At 33.3% G+C, this 21,364-nt stretch overlaps 1 protein-coding gene across 13 annotated transcripts in view; it reads right to left on the minus strand.

The window, feature by feature from the left end:
- The window catches only part of LOC105066223 (NEDD4-binding protein 2-like 2), an 88,711-nt gene extending 67,525 nt beyond the window's left edge, over nt 1-21,186 (minus strand). For 3 of the 13 annotated variants that reach the window (XR_012511646.1, XR_012511645.1, XM_074378027.1), the window contains exons 1-6: nt 20,993-21,186; nt 18,416-19,659; nt 12,038-12,162; nt 8,242-8,330; nt 7,777-7,853; nt 5,014-5,160 (exon numbers count right to left, since the gene is read on the minus strand). Coding sequence is in view for 6 of the 13 variants with exons in the window: in XM_074378027.1 (XP_074234128.1) it covers nt 5,014-5,160; nt 7,777-7,853; nt 8,242-8,330; nt 12,038-12,162; nt 18,416-19,659 (1,682 nt within the window). In the remaining 7 variants the exon portion in view is untranslated. The other 10 variants (XM_074378028.1, XM_074378030.1, XM_074378029.1 and 7 more) reach the window with 8 other exon arrangements.
- Between the last annotated feature and the right edge of the window lie 178 nt (nt 21,187-21,364).

Consider the following 21,364-nt stretch of genomic DNA (forward strand, 5'->3'; position numbering starts at 1 on the left):
AACTCAAAATAGCTATCAGCTTTCCTTCAAAATCATTCAGTTCTTTAAAAAGGGCACATTGAAGAATCATGACAGAACAGTGAATTTCCAACTATTATTTATCAACTGGTATATTCAGCATGAAGCTTGAGTAGTGTAAAAGATTTCTTTCTCAAATATGTACAAGTACTATGCCATGTTTAGGGGATTCCTAAGCCATGAGTAATGCTGGTAGATATTTATAAATCTTTCCAAGTATTTTCGCATGAAAATTCTACAGAAACACAGGGTCAGGATACTAACTGCAAAGTTGTGATCTTTAGTTTAACATGATTAAATAAGGTTTATAAGAAACAATGAGTTCAGTGAACACAGGAGGAAAAAAAAATTACCTCCACATTTGTCAATAACTTACCATCCCATCATCTTCAGTTAAAATGTTATGAAGTTAATGCGAGGACAGCTGAGCAGAAAATGGACAGAAGAAAAAGAAAATATGTACAGGAAGAAACTATGAAAGAAGCAAGAAAGAAACACGATTTCTAATACTATTAAGAAAGAAAACAAAAAAAAAAAAGAATAAAGGAAGAGAATGAACTCACAATCCCTTCACAAATCAAATTTTCTTTCATTTTGATATCTTTAAAAAAAACTCTGAAGAGTCCAGAAGCACAAATGAAGAGACAGCAACAAACCTCTATGACTGTAATTACTAGTTGTAGAGTAAAACTTCAGTTTTATATGTCCTAAGAATTTAATTAAAACTGCAAAATAAAAAAATTATCCAAATAAAGTGTATTTTAATGGACTGTACTAAATTTGAACATAATTTTAACCATAAATGAACAAATTCTTCTTACTTTTTCCCTTAGTTACCAATAAAACTAAGAGGCAAAAAGTCCAACAGGCCATCTCAAAATCTCTCAATCATCCTATTAATTTACAAAAAGAAATTCAATTAAAAGAAACAACATGGAAATATTAACAACTAGACAATACTTCCCAATGGAGTCTTCAGTCATTCACTGAAGTAGGTACAATGAATGCTGCAAACGTGATTGTGTCTAGTTCTAAGATCAGGGTTGAAAGTATGGCTGTCTCCCTGCTAGATTTAAAATAATCTACTTTACTCACATTTAAGTTTAATACAGTCTATTAAAGTTAATGGATTCTGTACTGGTAAGTGTATTATAAAATGTAGTAACTGCGATTTTCAAACCTGGAATGTGACAGGGTTATCATTAGGAGAACAAAATTTGTTAGGAGGCAAGGGAAGAAAGAGAGATTATTTCTAATCTAAATAACTAAAATAAACTTCTATTAAAGGTACCAGAAAGTCAAAACTCTCCTAAAGACACAGTCCTAGCTTCAAGGATAACAACTCTCTATTTACTCTTTTGAGGATCTCTTTTCAAAGAGTATTTCTGTGCTACTCTTTTCCCTTGTTTCTGTACATAATCTGACTGCAACAGTGTATTAAGAATTTCCATACGAGACATATTCAAAATTGAGCTTACACAGATGTATATTCTATTACAAAAATTACACCATTCAGTGCAGACTAAATAAAGATACTGATTATAAAGTATAACCATTCTATTACAAGTTTTGTGATTTTAGTTGCAAAAATCTTAATTTTAAAGTTTTCAAGGTTTACTCTGAAATTTACACAACATGCAAAAGTGAAATTTTTTTAGACTTAAAATCCAGGCAATTTGAATCAAATGAACTGAATTAATTTAAGTGCTGCTTAACAAAGTTAAAAAAAAAAAAAAGGAATAAAAGACACACAAGACAATCACTAATTACTCTTCTTTTCAGAATCTACTTCAACAAATTTACTACTACTTCTTGCCATCCAAAGGATATTTAAGGAGAAAATCTGGTACATACAGGGAGAACAATTGTTTCAACGGTACCTTAGTTTAAAAAATAAAATAAAAATTGCTATGCCAATCTTATTTAATTATAAAGAGAAAGAAAACCATCACTAAAGAGGATATCCACTAATCCCTTAATATCTCCTTTCATAAAAATTATGGCTAACAATTTTACCAAGAAAAAAATTTTATTTATAAATTACAATCTACAAAACCTAACTCTAAAAACCACTAAGTCAGTCTGCTGTTCTGCTGCCACCAAATGTTTATTCTCAATTTTCACTGTAACAAAACTAAGTAGTACTTTGTTATGATTCTAGACTAAGAAGCGTTACTCTATTTATATGGGTTATAGATGTTAAAAACAAAACATACACACACAAACACTTCAGCCCTGATAACTGAAATCTCAGTTACTGTATTCATGTTATAATACTACATAAAACTTCAATAAAGGCTAGTAAACCTATCTGGTCAAGGCACTAATACATGAACAACCACATTTTTTCAACATTCCAAAGAGAACATCACCATTTTCTTTATATAAATATTTAGAAAACCAGGCTCAGAAAATCAGACATTTCTGCAGTAACAAAAACTTGACTTTGGTCAAAACAAATATTTTTATATCCTTTGAAATCATGAGCTCTTTCAAAACTTACCTATAGATAAAACTGGAAAATTTCATAACCTACATTAATTAGGCAAGAGATAAGCCAACTTCAGATACTTAAATCCACCCTATCACACCAACAACAAAATACAACTCAATCTTTTGTAAACAATCTTACTTTAAAACACACATAAAATATTAAAAAATCAACATTTTCTTTCAGAAAGGTGAATACTGAAAATAAAGATTATCAATTTAAAAAGCTGTATCAAAAGGTCAACTTAATTACCACACAAGTATTTTTTACTACCAGGATGATGACATATAGAAAACTGTAATTCTGCTTATCAAAAAGGTGAAGTGATTTTTACACAAAGGCTATGAAAAAACAACTTAATCTTTCTGAACCAAACTAGAAGCTGTATTCTGTTTAACTAAAATGTTCACCTTAGTTAAATATGATGAGTAATGCCTAGTTTACTCTTTGTGATGGAGACCAACATCAGAATGGCAGGTAGCAGCTGGGGGACTATTCCGTTAAGAATATATCTAAATTTAAAAAAGAATGTATCTGAATAGAAGAAAAATATTTGATGAAAAAGCTTTACTTGGTAAATTTCATATTTTTATAGATTTCTAACATTAAGCAATAACCTACAATAGTGATTTTGGTATCTTTTATTGCATAGTCATTCCTCCATTCTGTTGTTCAAAAAATAAAAATAATTTTAGCCAGAATGCTTGGTGGGACTATTAATTTAATTTTGCTTTAAAAAAAAAATGAAAGTCTTCCAGAATGTTAATTTCCCTGCCTCAACAAAGATTTATAACTTTTAAAATAATCAGGAGTGACTAATGATCTCTGCATGATTATTCAGTATTCAGAAGAAGTAGAAGATGAGATTGAATCTCAAATCAGTCTGGAAATTTATTTTAGACTTACTAACATGAACATGTTTCCTCATAATCTGTATCTTCCCAAGGAAATTCTCTATGTCCTCAAAATAAATTTGGCTACTGTTCAAAAACTCTAGATTTATAGTAGTATTACTCCTAAATAAGTTTTATAAAGGGAAAGGGAAAGGGAAAGGGACACGCAGTATATATCTAACAGTTGTTTTCCTGTCCCAAAATTAAATCCTTCTGTACTATTTCAAAATGCCAATATATATAATAAAATGTTGGGAAACATAAGCCCAAATAACAAGAAGTATTACTCTGAAACAAAAGAATATACAAAAATAGTGGATAAAGGAAATGTGTGTATGTATAAATAAATATATATACATTTACACACAAAACATGAGTTAGCATATTACTACATCATATTTAGTTAGGATGAACAAATACATACAAACATACATATGTGCTAAACAAAATGAAGCGAGGTAGTACCCATTCAAAATGTAAACAGCAACTGAACAGTACAAATAAATAGAAATCATATTCTTTTCTCACTAAAGGGAAGGTAATAAAGACCTATGTTTAGTTTTGAGCCTTGCAACTTAATATTACTTAATAATTTAATATTAGTTAAAAAGAAATATAAAGATGCGGGAGACCATTTAATGTAAAATTGAAAAGAACAGCAAAAGGTTTTAAAACAACATTGGAAGAAAGGTTATGGGACTCAGGATGGGGTGGTTCAGGAGAAAGACTTACAGGCAATGAAAGACTATCATGTAAATATATCCTACAGGACAAATCTTACAATTAATGCTACGGATCTGTCTAAAATATCTTCTATACTAGAATTATACTGTGCTAGTTTAAATAAAGAAAAGTGATATATTATCAGAACAGCATGAAGAGCTTTCTCAAACTATCTACTGATGGCCCTATTTACGTATCCAGAATTGGAGAGTACGGGGAGATGCAAGTAGCTTAAGAAGGGTGATGAATATGTATATTACAGAGAAACGCCAGGTGACTGACACACCTACTGCATGGCATTAGATAGAGAATTTTGTTTTAACTACATGATATGCTAACTATAGCTTCTAAAAACTTTTTCACACAGGTGAATCTGCAGAAACATAATTTTACCTGTATAATGGATAGAGTCAACTAAGGTCCCTATAACAAGTCAGTATTTCTTATATATTTAAGGTAGCCAAGGAAAAATACTAAAGTTTTATGAAAAGTTAGATTTAGGTATGAACTATAAAACTGTTTGACATTATCTACAAAACAGATAAAATTAGTTTAAAAGTCAATTATAGGAAAGCATTCTAGTTCCTACTCAGTCTACTTAGGTGTCTTCATAATAACCAAAGGTATTACAACAAAAGGTTATAAAAACATTTAAAATACAATTTTATATAATTTTTATTTACACTTTAGAATTTAAACAACTTGCTGGGAAAATTCTTTGTGAGGCAACACAGTATTTTTTTTTTTTTTTTTGAAACTACTTAAACTTCAAGATGGGCTGACTAATTTTTTTCAAGGGCAAGCAACACATGTGTTAGCTGAAAATAGCCAACTTAATGATCACTTGTAACACAGACTTGATTATGTGAGCCTAGAGAGCCTCCCCACCTCTGTCTCCCCTGTGAAGGAGGAGGTCTTTGTGTACTTTTGTGTGGCGGTTCCACTGAATTCATTACAATAGAGATGGACATTTGATATTCATAACGATCTAACATCTGAGCAATCTTCTTTCGAGACACACCATGTTTATTCCTCCTGCCAAAAAAAGAAAAGGATTTTAATTTTTTTAAGAATGTACGGGCTTAGAGATTAAAATGTTTTAGAGTAATAGAGTACAGATTCTAAATTACATTTTGTAAATAAATACTAGAAGATACATCTCACTTATATTTTATACAAAATAAATATTGGCTCTCTCAAAGTTTTAAACAGTATCTTACAAAGGCTTAAAGATGCCATAAATCACAGCAAGATGTTAACTCATTACGCCTTCACACAGAACTACTGATTCACTAAACCACTGAGTTAATCGTCCCCCCTTAACAGTAAAATAAAAAATTATAATACTGTTTTGAGAATTACAGGAAAATTGAGTGGGTGGCTAGGACTTACAAAAAGCAATACAAAATATTTATCATTTTGAAAAGTTATTTTAGGACACTTAAACTAAAAAAATTTATTATCAATAACAATTATTAGAGATACAACAATTTGCACATATATCACAATGTTGAGTGAAATAAACTAGATACAATGAAAATACACTGAATAATTCTATTTATATGAAGTTTGAAAAAAATTTAAACTATAATGCTAAAGTAAAGGATACTAAAAAAAAAAAAAAAAAGAAAGAAAGAAAGAAAAAAAAGATGCTTTAAGAAAAAGCAAGGTAGTTATTACCAGGGAACTGCTACTGGGAAAAGGAGTTTAAAAAACTTGTGAAATGTTGGTAGTGCTCTCATGACATGAGTAATAGTTAAATGAGAATCTGCTTAATAAGAAATTTGTTAAGCTACATATTTACATTTTATGTACCTTTCTGTGAGTTTAGTTATGATTAACAGAAAGTGGTTTAAAAATTGTTCTTGACCCTCAAAGAACTTTTTTACAAAGTATTCTACCCTTTTAGTTTTCTGTAACTTTACTTGGACATGGCAAAACAACAAGAACATATTTTACATTTAATGTTACAGTTCTAGATTTACTAATGTTAACTCATTTTTCCAGAAAAAGAACACAAAATAAATGTTTACTTTTCAGAACTATTGATGTTTAGGTTACAGATGAGAAGAGAAAGCAAGAGAAAGAAAAAGAGCAGACACCCTCTCTACACACACACACAAAGAGATCTGAGGTTGAGATTGAAATTGGCCAAAATATAACTAAATCCACGAGATGTCAAAATTAATGCTTCAATCAATTCTTTACCAAAAAATCTGTCAAACTATACTAGGTACCACTTCTACTTTTATTTTGTAAAGTTAATTTATATTAAGAATTTTAATAAATTTCAACAGACTCAAATGTAAATAAAACCTAATTATATAATAATTTCATTAATTATTTAGCATAGACCAAATATCATAAGTTTTTAAACATCTCTCTCTTCTACCTGAGATGCAATAGACACAAAGAGGCAGGCAAACAATACCTAATGTTAATAATATCTATCAGTTTAACTATACATTAATCTAATTTGGCATACAAATCATAAAGGAAAAAAAGGTAAACAAAGGAATGAAAATTCAGAGGTACAAAAGCAAAGAAAGGCAAGGAGGAAAGAGTTAAATTAATTAAACACTGTACACAGAACAACAGCTTTAAGCTGGAAGAGGGCAAACAGGTAGGAGGAAAAAGCTGGTTTTCAAAAAGAAAGGTGATGGTTGCACAACTCTGAATATACTGAAAACCACTGAACTGTACACTTTTAACAGGTAAATTATAAGGCATGTGAATTGTATCTTAAAAGTTGTTTCCAAAGTGGGGAAGGAGGAGTGAAAAGAAAGAAAAAAGGAGCCATACTCAGGAACACCAGGAGAAACGGATGAAGGTAAACACAAATGGAAGAGCAAGGTTGAAAAGTAACACAAGCCCACAATCCCTCACCACAAATTATGAAATCTGAAGTGCTCTGAATATTGAGTTTTCTGTTGACTCACAGAGCAGCAAAGTCTAACCAGGCTTGTACTCACTGCAGCACAATCTACTGAGAACTATCATTCGATTACGTAGAATCTTTCTTATCTACTTAGATTGACCATTCATGATCTGCTACAGAAATACTGATGTTTGATTACACCATGCTGACCCAAATTCTGCTAGAGGTGTTACAATTAGGTACACTCACTATATTACTTTTCTAAAATCCCCCCAAATATACCTGAAGTCCAAAACACATTGATTCCCAGGATCTTGGGTATAGGACAGGATCTGTAGTAGTAAAGATTGAAAAGGGCGAGAGAGAAAGCACCAGGTAAAAAGGTGATGGGATCTAAAATGGGAAGGAGATGAAGTTGGAAGGGCAAGGCAGAGAAGTGGGCTAGCTAAAAAACAGAGGGAAAAGTCCTAAGTTTTCTCTCAAAAGTTTTTTGGATCTCCACTAGCATTCAATAAACTGGAAACAATGTAGAAATTCGTATAAGAAAAAGTAACAAACACACTTAAGAAACATTTAATGAAATTTAACAGTGCAAAGGGCCTCTAATATTTCACACTGAAGTCAGTATTCCTCTTAACATAAAGTGAGAAACAGTAGCCCCTATTCACAAGCAGCAAAGACACAGTAAGTAAAAGCTAGTAAGGCAATTGACCACATAAAAAAGAAAAGAAACAAAAATAGATAAGGGATTAAAAAAATTTTGAGTGCCTTACTTTTCTAATTCTTCAGGATCAAATTTCCACCAAGTTTCAGGTTCATGAAACTCTACTCTGTATCCTTTTCCTATGGCCTACACAAAAGAAAGGAAGAAAACAAAAACCCAGAGAATACTTCTTAAACTAAAAAGATGGCAGACAGATATAAATTTCATTTAAACAGTATTTCTAAGTTTGTTCAACTGAGAAAAATTTTACTTTTAAAAAAAGTTTATAAAAATTTTAAGACTCCTTAATGGACAAATTCCAAAAACTATCCTCAAGTCTAGGAAAAACTAACAAGATGAGCATATTTCTTAATAAGCACCATTCCCAATTTTTTTTTAAACTAAGCAAATGAACACACCTCTTTAGAGAACAAGGACAAATGTTTTAATAATAAAAATCAAAGTAACCAAAATTTCAGAATATGAAAAAATTGACAAGATAAAATATATAAACTATCTCATATCTTATATTTACCATTTCCACATACGGTTTCATTTCCCAAGCTTGTGTATTAGTGTTGTCTATTATAACTGGAGATCTCCCCTGATTGATAGCTTGTTTTGCTGAAATAAAAAATTTAAAAAACGAAAACAAAACACAGAACTATTAGATAAAATATGCAAAATAAAACGTGTTATTAATCAATTTTCTACATTCCTGTACTGAAATCCAAAACTGTGCACTCTCTTGAGCCAGTGCAATGAAAATAAAAGGACTCTGCTAGATTAAAGGGAATTAAGAGATATAAACACATGCAATGTATTCTCCAGACCAATACTGGTTTTGACGAACTAGCGGAAAAGGACATTTTAAGGAAAACATTTTGTTGAATTTATAACTAATGAAGCCTTCAGCCCAGAGCTAACTTTCATTTACAGAAAATGTTACATTTGAATATGGTCTGAGTAACATTTACTGACATAGAAAGATGGAGGTGTTAACTGAAAATGGCAATTTACAAGATAATATTTAAGTATGATCTTATTATGGTCAAAATATAAAGATACAGGAAGAGTTACTAAGACACCAAAAATGGTCATATGTAGATGGTGGGAATATACGCATTTTGTGCTTTATCTTTATTTTCCAAAGTTCTACAATTACAAAAAATGCTTCTGAAATAAAGCAGACATGTTAAAAAAAAGTGCTATGGATTTAGCAATATTTATATACCAACTAGCTAAACACTACAGTTCAACTGGATTTGTGGATATTTCTAAGGACTATGATTCTTAAACCGGGAGCTGAGATAGAATGGAACTTTTCTCAATTATATTTTCCCTATCTCTGCTGCATCTATTCTCCCATAGGATGAGAATTACTGCCACACTGAGGCACTGTTAATGACAGTAGTGTGTGTATCCCTTAAGTGTAAACAGGCAAGATTAAGAACCTATGATAAAATTTAAAAGGCTGAGCCAAATGCAATGATACAGAAGTCTGGCTGGGATTTAGAGTTCAAACCATGAAGTTCTACATAATGAAAACATTTATATAGATTTCTAAGGGCAGAATTCTAAAGGTTAGTTTAGTAATGACTATGGTGGAATACGTATTGGGAAGATGTCTCTAAATACTGAAAGAAATTTAGAATTTGGGTCATAAATAGGATACCAAGATGCTATCATCTTCCACTGCTCCATCTGCAAATAGTGATCAAAACTTTCATTTAAAAAAAGGAGTATTAAAGTAATTCTCCAAATGTCTGATAGTGAAGCTTTCACCTTCAAGAAGTTATGATCTAGAAGAGGAGCTTATTAACCAAATAAATCTCTGATTTGCAGGAATGGGGATATTATTCTCTTTCCATGAATAATCAGCATCCAATACCATATTCCAGTACACTCCAGGAGAATAAAGCTCCTGAGTAAACAATGTTTGAATACTCAAAGAGAGTTTGTTTTCTTAAACAAATTAACAGTCATAGTCTAAGAAAGAGAATAATGATACCTTGGAGATATTTTTAATTTATAGGCAGTTGAAGATGAATTTAGATTCTTCTAATAATAAACATGAGGTATATAGATAATCCCAGAATAATGCCTAGCATTTAAAAGTATTCAGAAAATGTTTGTTGGAAAGGGAAATTTTGCCCTAAATTGTTATGTTCATAATTTTTAAAATGTCTAATGATTGCTAGTTATCATTACTTTGAAAAGGGTAATAATTACCTTGAAAAAGCCCATATTTATTATACTAAGAAAACCAGTGGTTTATCTAGACACCAATATGTTCAGCAAGTATAATTCACATGCCATGAACATTTTAATGAAATATTCTAGACTGGTATTACAAAAAGAAAAAATGTTCCGAACAAACTTCCCAGTCCACCAAAGGTGTATCGGCTCATTCCACTTAACCACCTACTCCTATTCCCCTTAACTTTAGGTCAGTAACTCCAAACATTTTTGGATTTGGGCAGTAACTTTCTGTGGCATGATAAAAAAAACAAAAAGAATATTTTAAAAATATTTTATGTTAACATATCTCTAATATATCCAGAGAAATCCTAGAACCCAAACTAGAAAACAGCCTTTCAATCAAACTTACCTGGCACAAACTTTTTACTCAAAAATATCCTCACTGAAATTCCTCACTCTGAAAACTGACAACTAAAAAGAAAAGCATTTATCCTGTTTTTCTTGTACATATTGTACCTTAGGGTAACCCTAGTTGCTAGTTCTAGGTTAGAGGAAGTTCTTCCGTACAGAAGAATTCTAGCTGCTAAACACAGAAGGAATGATAAACCTAGAAAATCATCATTCTGTAACCCTTAATGAAATAACTGATTCAGGAAACAATTCATCTTTGAATAAAACAGGAAGTAGGCCGTCCCTCTGAAGCTAATCAATCTGAACATCACTAAAATTGGACAACCAAACATTTATTTACACACACACACACACAAAATGGTTGAACCTAATAAATCCTCCAGTCTACAGGTTAAAATGGTTACCACAAGGAAGCAAATAGACCACTACAGCATATGAGACACGATAGAATAACCTACCAAGCTTCTGCAACAAGCTAAAGGTATGGGGGCAAAAATAGAAAAAACAACTGTAGATTAACTTAATTAAAAGAATCATAAAGCAAAACGTGAAATGTACTGCAAGGACCTTGTCTGATCCTGATTCAAACAAAACAATTGTAAAGAAATACTTAAGACAATAGGGGAAATTTGATTACAGACTATATTACATGATGTCAAGGAACTGGGATTTTGTTTTCCTTTTTTTTTTGGTATGATGATGGCACTGCAATTAAATAAAGTGTAATTAAGTAAGGAGGTTAATTTGAAATGCATAAAGCAATGTCTAGAATTTGCTTTAAAAAATACTTCAAAAAAAAACTTCAGCAAATTAAAAAAGGAGGCAAAGAAGAGAAAGCAAAAGGGATAAAGCCAATATAACAATATCTTAGTAAGTGATAATAATTCTGATTGATGGGTGTGTGGGATTCATTGTAATCTCTCTACTCTAGGTTTAAGTAATTTGTCTCATCATCAACACATTAGTAATCTGTTTAAAAAGAAATGAGGTTATAGTATAAGCATTTACTTACATAGTTCTAGGTCAACAGTTTTCAATACTGACTGTAACATTAGAATATCTGGATAACTTAAAAACAAAACAAAACAAAACAAAAAAAACAATATTTTGATCCACTCCAGACCAACTAAACCAGAATCTCTAAGGCTGACTCAGGCCTAAGTTTTTTTTAAAAGGTCCCTAAGTGATTCAAATATGCAGCCAAGGTTAAGAACTACTATTTCAAAATGAAAAAAAGTTGACCCACGTTCCTTTAAAAAAATGTATTAAGTAGTTTTTTTTGTAAAGTAATATCAATGAAAATACTTTTAGTATTCCTGGGCATTACATTAAGCCTTAGAAAACGTTAACATTACTCTTAGGGAAATAACTTTTGGGAATACATAACATTATCAGAGTTCTCTGAATTTGTTCAAGAGGTATAAAATAACAAACTATAAAATAACTATCAAAACACCCTACATCTCTATTGTACAAGCTTATATATGCCACTTATTTACAAAATATTCTACCTTCATTCTCTGATTTTTCACAACAACCTCAATCAAGTTGGGCAGTATAATTTTCATCATTTCTAATAGATGAAAAATTGGGTCTCAAAGCTGTTTCAATGGCTTGTCAAAGCAATCCAGCTGGTAAAAGTCAAGTCGAGAATAAAATTCAGCTCTTCTGACTCTTAGCCAAATATTCTATTCCAGAAGACTTGGCCCAAAACAAACCTCTGTTCTGGTTCCAGTCATGGGCATCACCAAGTTGATTAACATTATACCTGTACCCATCTTGATGGTGAAAATAGTCATCAGTGCTGAACACAATGCCATCACGACTCTGACCAAGTAGAATTCTGTTAATAAAAGAAATCATAAAGGTACCATTTATAAAATCTATAACCGTTAGAAATAAGCCACACAGGAAAGGTTATTATATGAATTTCTGGTACATACCTATAAGTGTATTACAGATAGAACAGCATAGGAGCTGAACCTTAAAAAGCTTTCAGATTGCAAGTATCACTTCACACTTAAATCTACATAAATAATAGCCAGTAACAGAAACTCTTTAAAGCAGCTTTTGTATTGCAACTTTTAAAAACACTCGTTAATCTCAAAGTTATGTTAACTATTATTCACGTTTCAACTTTAGTGAATTTGTATTTGGTGTCTAAAATCGCCTAAATATAGTGCAACAGGTAACCTAACAGACAAGTAAGCCTAAGCAAGCAATTCACCTGGGGAAAACTTTATTAGACTCAAGATAGGGTTAATAAACTCGTTTCTGTGAAGCCCAAACATGTATGATCTGAAAACAGGAGTCAGAAATAGCCTGAGGCTTAAGATTGCGAAACAAGCTGTAATCCTCCAGAGTATAATCAAATTTAAAGTTTTTAAGGCATTAAATTACTAAATGAAATTAATTATTAAACACTAAATAAAGAACACAATCTCAGAACAAGTCAGTGGTAATCAAGCTTTGTTCTCACAAGATGATACCACCTTCAATCTCTAAGCAGAGAGAGACTGACAAGTGTTCAGTGTCAGAGAAGTTCCACAACCACTGTCTCATAAAAGGTGTGGTGTGCTGAGAAAAGGGAAAAGATAGTAAAAATAATTTGGATCCAACAATAACAAAAATATTTTTTGTCCCCTCTCAACAATTAGGCAACTGGATTTCATTCTATAATTTCTTTTTGAGAGAGGGAAGGAAGTGGAAAGTGGTAGAAGGAATGATATTGTCCAGCAATAATTCAAGAATACTTCCTAATAAAAAGTATTAGTAAGTCAGGGAGGGTATAGCTCAGTGGTAGTGTGCGTGCTGAGCGTGCAGGAGGTCCTGGTTCAATCCCCAATATCTCCATTAAAAATAAAGTAAAAAGCAAATAAATCTAATCCCCTCCTCCAAAAAAAAGGAATAGGAAGGATTACAACTATTAAGATAATAAACATCTCTCTCCTTTTTCATCAGCTTACAATAAAATTGTATATACCTTAGAATAAAAATAAAATCTCATGGGTAAAAATTAAATATTTTTAATATACATTTCCACTTACAGAATTATAGTTCAAATTACTTCAAACAAATCAAATTAAAGTAAATGGTTTACATTATTCGTATGCTTGTTTGGGAGGCTACAGTTGGACTTTTTATGCAGCCATAATCTTGCCAAAATATACCACCTAACACATTTGGCATCTTATTTCCTTATACAGATTACCTAGAATATAAAAGTGCCACAATATTAGCATTCCACCAAAGCTCAATTACCTAAAAAGATTATCATCATCAACTGTATGATATCTAGTCATAATCAACAGTATCAGAAAACTGGTACCATCTCTCCTAGATACTACATATGTTTCATTTGTTTCCTGTTCTATTACTTTATCAGCAAGTGATATTTCAGATGTTAATAACACCATACTACAAGAGTACAGTAGTGTTTGTATCCAAGAAATGCTTATCTTCTCCCAAATAAAAAAAAGTGTGGGGGGAGTACATCAATTTATAACATTAAATAAACTAAGTCAACATCAAACATGAGTACACTTCAATAAAGAACATCTTAAATATAAATCATAGTTAACAGTAAATAATTCTAGCTTGGAGAGGATTTTTCCTCCCAGACTGCTCATGCAACTTTTCAAAATTCCCTGAATTATCTTAAACTATGAAGCTTTATTTTGGTGACTTGTATTTTTAAAAACCTGTATCAATCTAGATATATCTGATGTCATACCAACCACTTGAACCAAAAATAAATTATTTAAGAATATCAGTATTTTCAAAATTCTTAGATTCTATCAGAATTTTCACAAGTCAGATACTAAAATGAATTCTCAGGATGACAAAATTCAGAGCTCTGAAAAATCAAGAATCTAATAAAAAAAATTCAGATGTAGTCCCACTGGCCACTTGATTTGTATTTCTTCAAAATAGCTACCTTTTTGAGAATCTCCTATGTGCCAAGTATTTTATTTATATATATGTGTGTATATATATATATATACACATAAAAATATATCTATGATAGCATTTAATTCTCACAACCTTACCAATGTTGCATCAGACAAATCCAGAAAAGAAAATAATTTCAGAAATCAAGCCACCAGCTACAGAAATAGTAGTGGCTTAAAACAGTTTACAGTGATCTCTGCCTCCTGGTATTCACTCTTGTATAATCCCCTCTCCTTGAATGTGGATTAGAGTCAATGACTAGCTTCTAATAGACTATGGAATGCCATTTCCAAGATTAGATTCTAGGGGGGAAAAGTGACTTGCTTTCTCTCACCACATTGTGTATGGAAAGAGACCCAAGTAGCAAAGAACCGAGGGAGGTCTCCAAGCCCACAGAGAGGAACTGAGGCCCACAATCCAACAGCTCACAAAGAATTGAGTCTTGTCCACAACCCCGTGAGACACATTCCAAGCAGATCCTTCCCAAGACAAGCGTTCAGACCAGAACACAGCCCTAAGGAAAATCCTGCTCATAGCACCATTAGAGACCTTGAACCAGAGGTACCCATATTCCTGCCCTTCAAAACTATGAAACAATAAATGTCTGTTCCTTAAACAACTCAGCTTTAGGGTAATAGGGTAATAGAGCCACAGATAATTCATGCACTGTGTGCTTAAAATCTTTCACTTAAGTAAGGAACAAGTGAACTGTGTTCCTTAAACCTCATTTTGAGAAACCTATTCCCCAAAATGGCCTATTATGAGTTAGTTTTCATGGTTTATTTTTAAAATTTCTACAAGCCATACAATTTCTTTAATACATCCACATGCATTTATAAACAGAAGTGATTTGCTCAAAAAATACTGAGTTAAACTGACACTTCACAAACCTTTTACCTCCTATGTACTGAGTGGCCCTGTATACTCCTAGCCCAAGTCCACTTTACTGGGACAGTTCACTCTCCAAACACTCCCTGAATTAAGAATAAAGCTGTACATAAGAAAAGGTCAATCTTTCTGCTGAAGTTTAAACTGAGAGCTGTTCCAAAAGCAGGGAGGGAAAAAAAAGTCTCCTCCCATCTCTCTTTAAACTGTAGCTTTCTATGGCTGTTGTAACAAATTTCATAAATTTGGTGGCTTAAAGCAAACCAAATTTATTATCTTCCAGTTCTGAAGGTCAGAGGTCTGAAGTCAGTTTCACTGGGTTAAAATCAGGTGGTGGGCAGGTTGGCATTTCTTCTGGAGGCTCTGAAGGAGAATCTATTTCCTTGCCTTGTCCAGCTTCTAAAGGCCATCTACGTATCTTGGTTTATGGTTCCTTCCTCAATCTTCAAAGCCAGCAGTGTAGTATTTCTTTGACAAGTGTTTCAACTATCTTTTACCCTGATCGACTCCAGACATTTTGCTAATATAATGAAATTAGTGGCTTGTTTCTGAAAATACAATCTCTCACTGGTGAAATCAATAGCATATAAGAAATGTGAATTAGCTAAAATATTTTAGATTCACCCCTCCTCCTGCAAGAGGGTATAAGAATTTAGCAAAATCTATATAGCCCACACCCCTAGGAATGACACCCACACCCCTAGGAATAACACCCAAGACTTGACCCCTAGTGTCCAACCTGAGTCAGAGGATTCTGTTTGGCTAAGTGCCAACTACAATGGTAACAAAATTCTACCTCTAGAATATCGTTGGATTCTGCCTCAAATGGACCTTCCATCAAGTGCCATCAGTTTGCCAAGAGGACAAAGAGCTGGTACTTTATCACACCTACAAAGATTGTATGAACTGTTTTACACTAGGTTACTCATAAATATTTAAAGTCTGTACTTGTGTTAGAATTTAATCTAAGACTGATTTCATTAAAACCTGTTAGTGAAGTTGTGGGTAAACAACTGAGCCTCACCCACTCAAAACCAAACTGGCTTAGGTCAGTTATCAATAAATAAAAAGATAATGCTGTCTTGTGTAGCTTACGCTACACGAAGAGAGTGGTAAAGGCAAATACTACATGAGTTCAAAATGAGAATTACTGAGGGCTGAGATGAGAAACTCATACCTCAAAAGTAGAGGCATTTAAGAGTACCTCTGAATAAAGAGAATCCTGAGAACAATGAACCAACAAGTAGTATGTCTCCTGCAGTAAAGGGTAGATACTAGTGTGGAAGGATAAAATAGTGAGGTAAGTAAGGACTAAATTAAGGAAGAAGGGGACCTAAATACTATCCCAAAGGAATTTGAAATTTATCTAACCCCCTATAAACCATCACTACCTATCAATAGTAAATAATGCTATCTTTTAATTTAGTGCCCCAAATCAGCTCAACTCTGATCCTCCAAATCTTTATTCCTTTCTTCAAAGCTCATTTTGAAAGCTAAATCCTATATGAAGTCATTCCTCACTTGAGTATATGTGGCTTTATATCCAATCCCAAACAATCATTCCTACTTCATTCAAAGAAGTGTTGAGCTAACGAGATACTCCTGCTTCTTTAACAAAGCTTCTCAAAGTCAGGAGTCAGGTATAGGGCTACACATGTGACAGATACTAAAGCGAAGGATTAGGTAAGGAACACGTTATTATTTCTAACCCTAGTTTGATCTCTTACCAGTTTTTGTAACTTCTCTCAAGTCCTTTAACATTTTTATTAGCCTCTGCTCCTTCTAAAGAATGAAAAGACTAACTCATCTCACAAGATTATTACATAATAAGGTACTCTACAAATTGTAAATCATAACACAAATGGTAGTTGCAACTATAACTTCCATTCTATTAGACCTAATTCTTCGAATTAAAAAAGTACATGTATGTAATTACTCTGTCATCTCCCACTACAATTATGTCTTCTCAAAATTCTACTGAATTACCATTTAATTTATTCACTTTCAGTTTCAAACATATTCCAATATGTTGTTCTAAACCTAACTTATCTTACCTTTTTTCTATACCTGCTCTCAGTCAAGAGGCCTTAGCTAGGAGATTCCCTTCAACCAATTTCCAAATTTCAACTATTTTTCTCTCTGATATTATATTCTAAACCTAGAAGAATGCCCATGTTTGTAAGACAACTTCATTTTTAATTTCTATATATTCTAAAGAGTTGAAATTTCATCTTCTCTACAAAAATTTTTCACTAAAAGGGAACCAAAATGCATAGACGTAAATTTAAATTCATTTACAAAGATCTAGCTTGAAATGTCTTCATCATAATTTAATCTTTCTCTAATTTCTTGCTTCTGAAGAAATTTTGATTAGGTTGTTTAGGTTGTTTGATTTCTTGCTTCTGAAGAAATTTTGATTAGGTTGTACAAGTAAAAACATGTACAAAATGGTTCCTTGGACTTTTTTATCCTCACCCAAAGACATCAAACAAGTTTTCTTTTTTCCTTATCTAGCCTAAATCTTGAATATCCTACATAAACTACAAAAAATTTGTATTATTTTTCTTTGTATGACTTTTCAAAACTGCACTAATGTATTTAAGTGCATCAGTATTTTTTTCAAATGTAGACAAAAAGAGTAATTTGAAACATTTCACCACATGATAAAACATCACCAGTTCTAACTCTATTAATTCAGATACTGCTCACTTCAAACTCCTTATAAAGAAACCAAAAAAAAAAAAGATTTCTCCTGCCAATCAACAGCATGAACATGGCACAGGTCTAAAAACACGCTCAAAATTCCTCTCCTTCAGTTATCTCATTTGCTTCTTACAGTAATTTCAGAGAAGTATTACTCATTTTATTAACACAGAGCAAAACTTGTCCAATATCACAGTGAAATAATCTGCGTCAAAGCCCAAGTCTCCTACTCCTGAATCCAACTCTTGATTAACTGAGTTAAAAGGGAAGGCCAGTACAGTTCTCAAATAGCATTGGCTTTTCTCACTGTCATAATTACACATGGTGAATCTATTTTTAAAGTCCTTAGCAGAATCTTAACATAAATATGTATATGCCAATTCTCCTTTCCTCTATGGGAAAATATCTTTTTAAATATTTACTGTCAGATGCCACTCTCAAGTATAACAAATTAAAGATTTTCCACTAGAAACATAAAAGTATTTGCCATTGATTACAACTATCATTTACGACTAAGTTATGAATTACCAAGTATTTACTTAATATGCTTTACTTACCGAGACAATGTTGTTTTCCCAGAACCAGGTAAGCCTCTTAAGAGAATAAGTAACTTCTGCAATTTATTTAACTTTTCCTCTTGAAACTGCGGATTCATAAACTTGTCTGTTCCATTATACTTGTCCATAGAAGGATCTTTCCAGCATCCTTCACTGGTTTCACAGAAACCATTACTCGCATATCCACCTTGCACACTGTAGCCATTTCTAGAAGGATGATCACTACTGGTAATGTCACTACAGTCAGTATATTCATTGTTCTGATCAAAAGTCAAACAATTCCAGTTAACATGACAACTATTTACATAATATCCATTTTGTAGCTGAAAACCATCTTGGGCATGGAAAATATTTGATGGTGGATTTGGCGGAACACTGAATCTTTGAATATTAAAACTAGGAACAAGAGGGTCTTGGGGTACTATAAAAGAATGCACTGATTGCCATTCAGGCCTGAAGGAAGTAAACGAATTGTCACAAAATGTAGATATTACTTGTCCATCACAAGGATATTCGTCTGGTTCATTCCCCAGGTACTGTTGATAACCACAATGTGACTGAAGGACATTACTAAACTCTTTTTCCTTTTCTTCTTCAGATTTTAACACATCATTATTACGGCTCTGATAATATGAAATAAGCTGTCCCTCAGAGGGTTCAGGTTCCTTACCACTGACTTCTGAATCATCTTTTTTATTTTCAAGCTCTTCAATTTCTTTGTAAAACTGGAACAATTCACTGTCAATTTCTGATCTTTTCTGTTTCTTTTCTTGTCCTCCTTTGCCATCTATACCATTGATAGTGTCTGCTTGTGTCCTCCTTGCGTTGTATTTTTTTTTCTCAGGGGGTTTGTAAATGGGTCCTATAAATGCTTTACTTGTGCTATATATCTCATTATCTGTGGATACCAATGGAGGATGTCTGGCCTGTAAAACTTGTGAATCAACAGAATCAATAACATCCAGAACATCCGGTCTATTACCAGGCATCTCATCATGCACAGGTTTCAGCAAATCTGTAGTTTTGGTTTTGTCTTCCTGAGAATAACTATGTCCTCTGACATCAATGATGGTCACAGGCACCCAATCATTTCCAGTTTTTTCCCGGATTCTGTGAAAATTAGCACTACCATGATGGGGGAGAACATGTGCCTCTTCAGCAGACTTCAGTTTCTTACAGCATGGTTCACTTGTTAGTTCTTCCCCATGTCCCACGGATTTAGCTTCAATTTCACTATGAGGCATCTAAGGAGCAAATTCATAAAATAAATAGCTAATATTTTAAAAATCTAAACAAAAGTTTCTTTAGAAACAACAGGAAAATATTTGTTATATAAGCATTTCATAACATTTTCCCCAAATACAAAAATTATAAAATTGTAACTTTGTAACTACCATTCAAGTATTGTTAAGACATGACCTACGGGAGGGGTTGCACCGAGATAAACAAACATCCTTTTTTGAAAAAAAAAAGTTACATCTCACATTTAATCTAAGTGATGCATTTCTGAATTCAGAAAACTTAAACAAGAATTTAAGCAAGCTTGGAAAGCTGAATCAATAATATATATTTTGATAATACAGACATACAATGGTGTACTAAAAAGGAGAGTAAATGTGCCAACCAAAGTGACACATACCCAAACTGGTTGTGATAAACTGCACCATAAACGTCTTCCTGTTTAAAACCATTAAGTCCTTAGGAGTAAACAGATCCAGCTGCCAAACCTCGAACAACCTTATCTCCTTAGCAATCAAACGTCAGACTAAAATGTCAGTCTTTATGGGCCCTGTTCCTATGAGCAGGGTAAAAGGGGTTTTCAAATAGGTGTACTGCCTTAATTTTAAAGAAAAAGATGTAATAACTTAAGTTGTACTGAGAATGACGCAAATACGTCATGTTTAGGAAAAAAACCTGGCAACTCCCAAAATCAAAGCCCTCATCTTTCTCAAATGGTTGGTCTTTCGAGAAGATAAATTCTACTTCCCTTGAATTTTCTTGGGGACCCTCCAGAGTACAATTAAAAATCCAAATATTGTTTTATTCAATACTTCTTCATTCCGCCCGCTCTCTGGTCTTCCTCTCTCTAACACAAGAGAAAAGAGAAAGGGCAAAGAGACGGACTAGAATGATACAGGTAGGCCCTAGACAGACTGGAACAAGATACACCTGTAAAAAACGCCGTCATCCAGGACGCAGCCCCCCTCCCAGGCCGCCTCTCAGCTTCTCATTTCCTCATTAGAAAGAGCAGAAAAGTCCCAAGGAAGAACAAGAAAGTTGCGTTAACAGAGAGAGGCCTATACATAACCCAAACCCTAAGGCCGCCTGACCTCCAAAGAGGGCAGCCCGGCCAAAAGTGCGTCACCCAGTTTCTTCGTCCCAACGAGGACATGTTTAAGTTCTGTCTAGGAATTTAAGTGAGTTCCGAGGCTGAAAGGTTCACTCCCGGCTTCTACATGTACCACTAACCTAAAGAGTTCAGCCAAGCGCCAGCGAGAACCCAAGTCGCTAATGGAAGGAGGAAACCGAAAAACGTCACCACAACCCCACCTCACTTAAAATGTCGTGTTTACTCACCTTACACCACAGTTCCGCATTGACTTTTACCTCCCAATAGAACCTTCTTCTAGAAAGACACGAACATCTGAGAAGGTGAAAGAAGCGCGGAGACACGAGCGAAAGCAGACACGCGGGAGAGACTCAAAGCCCAGCCCTCGGAATCTGAGCAACAAGCCGCACCTCCGTACGCAAGATGGCGGCCACCTCGCAGTTACCCCGGCAGAAATTACGGGTTCGCGCCAGGCATTGTGGGAATTGCAGTCCGGCGTTCACACCAGGCCTAGAAACCCCAGCGCCTCCCAGAATCCACTGCTTGACAAACGGGTTAACGGCAACAAACGAAGACCGGAAATAGTTTTTAGTTCGAACCGGAACTAGTTCTTAGTTCTG

This window comes from Camelus bactrianus, chromosome 14 (genome assembly GCF_048773025.1).
Source record: "Camelus bactrianus isolate YW-2024 breed Bactrian camel chromosome 14, ASM4877302v1, whole genome shotgun sequence".
NCBI classification, from domain to species: domain Eukaryota; kingdom Metazoa; phylum Chordata; class Mammalia; order Artiodactyla; family Camelidae; genus Camelus; species Camelus bactrianus.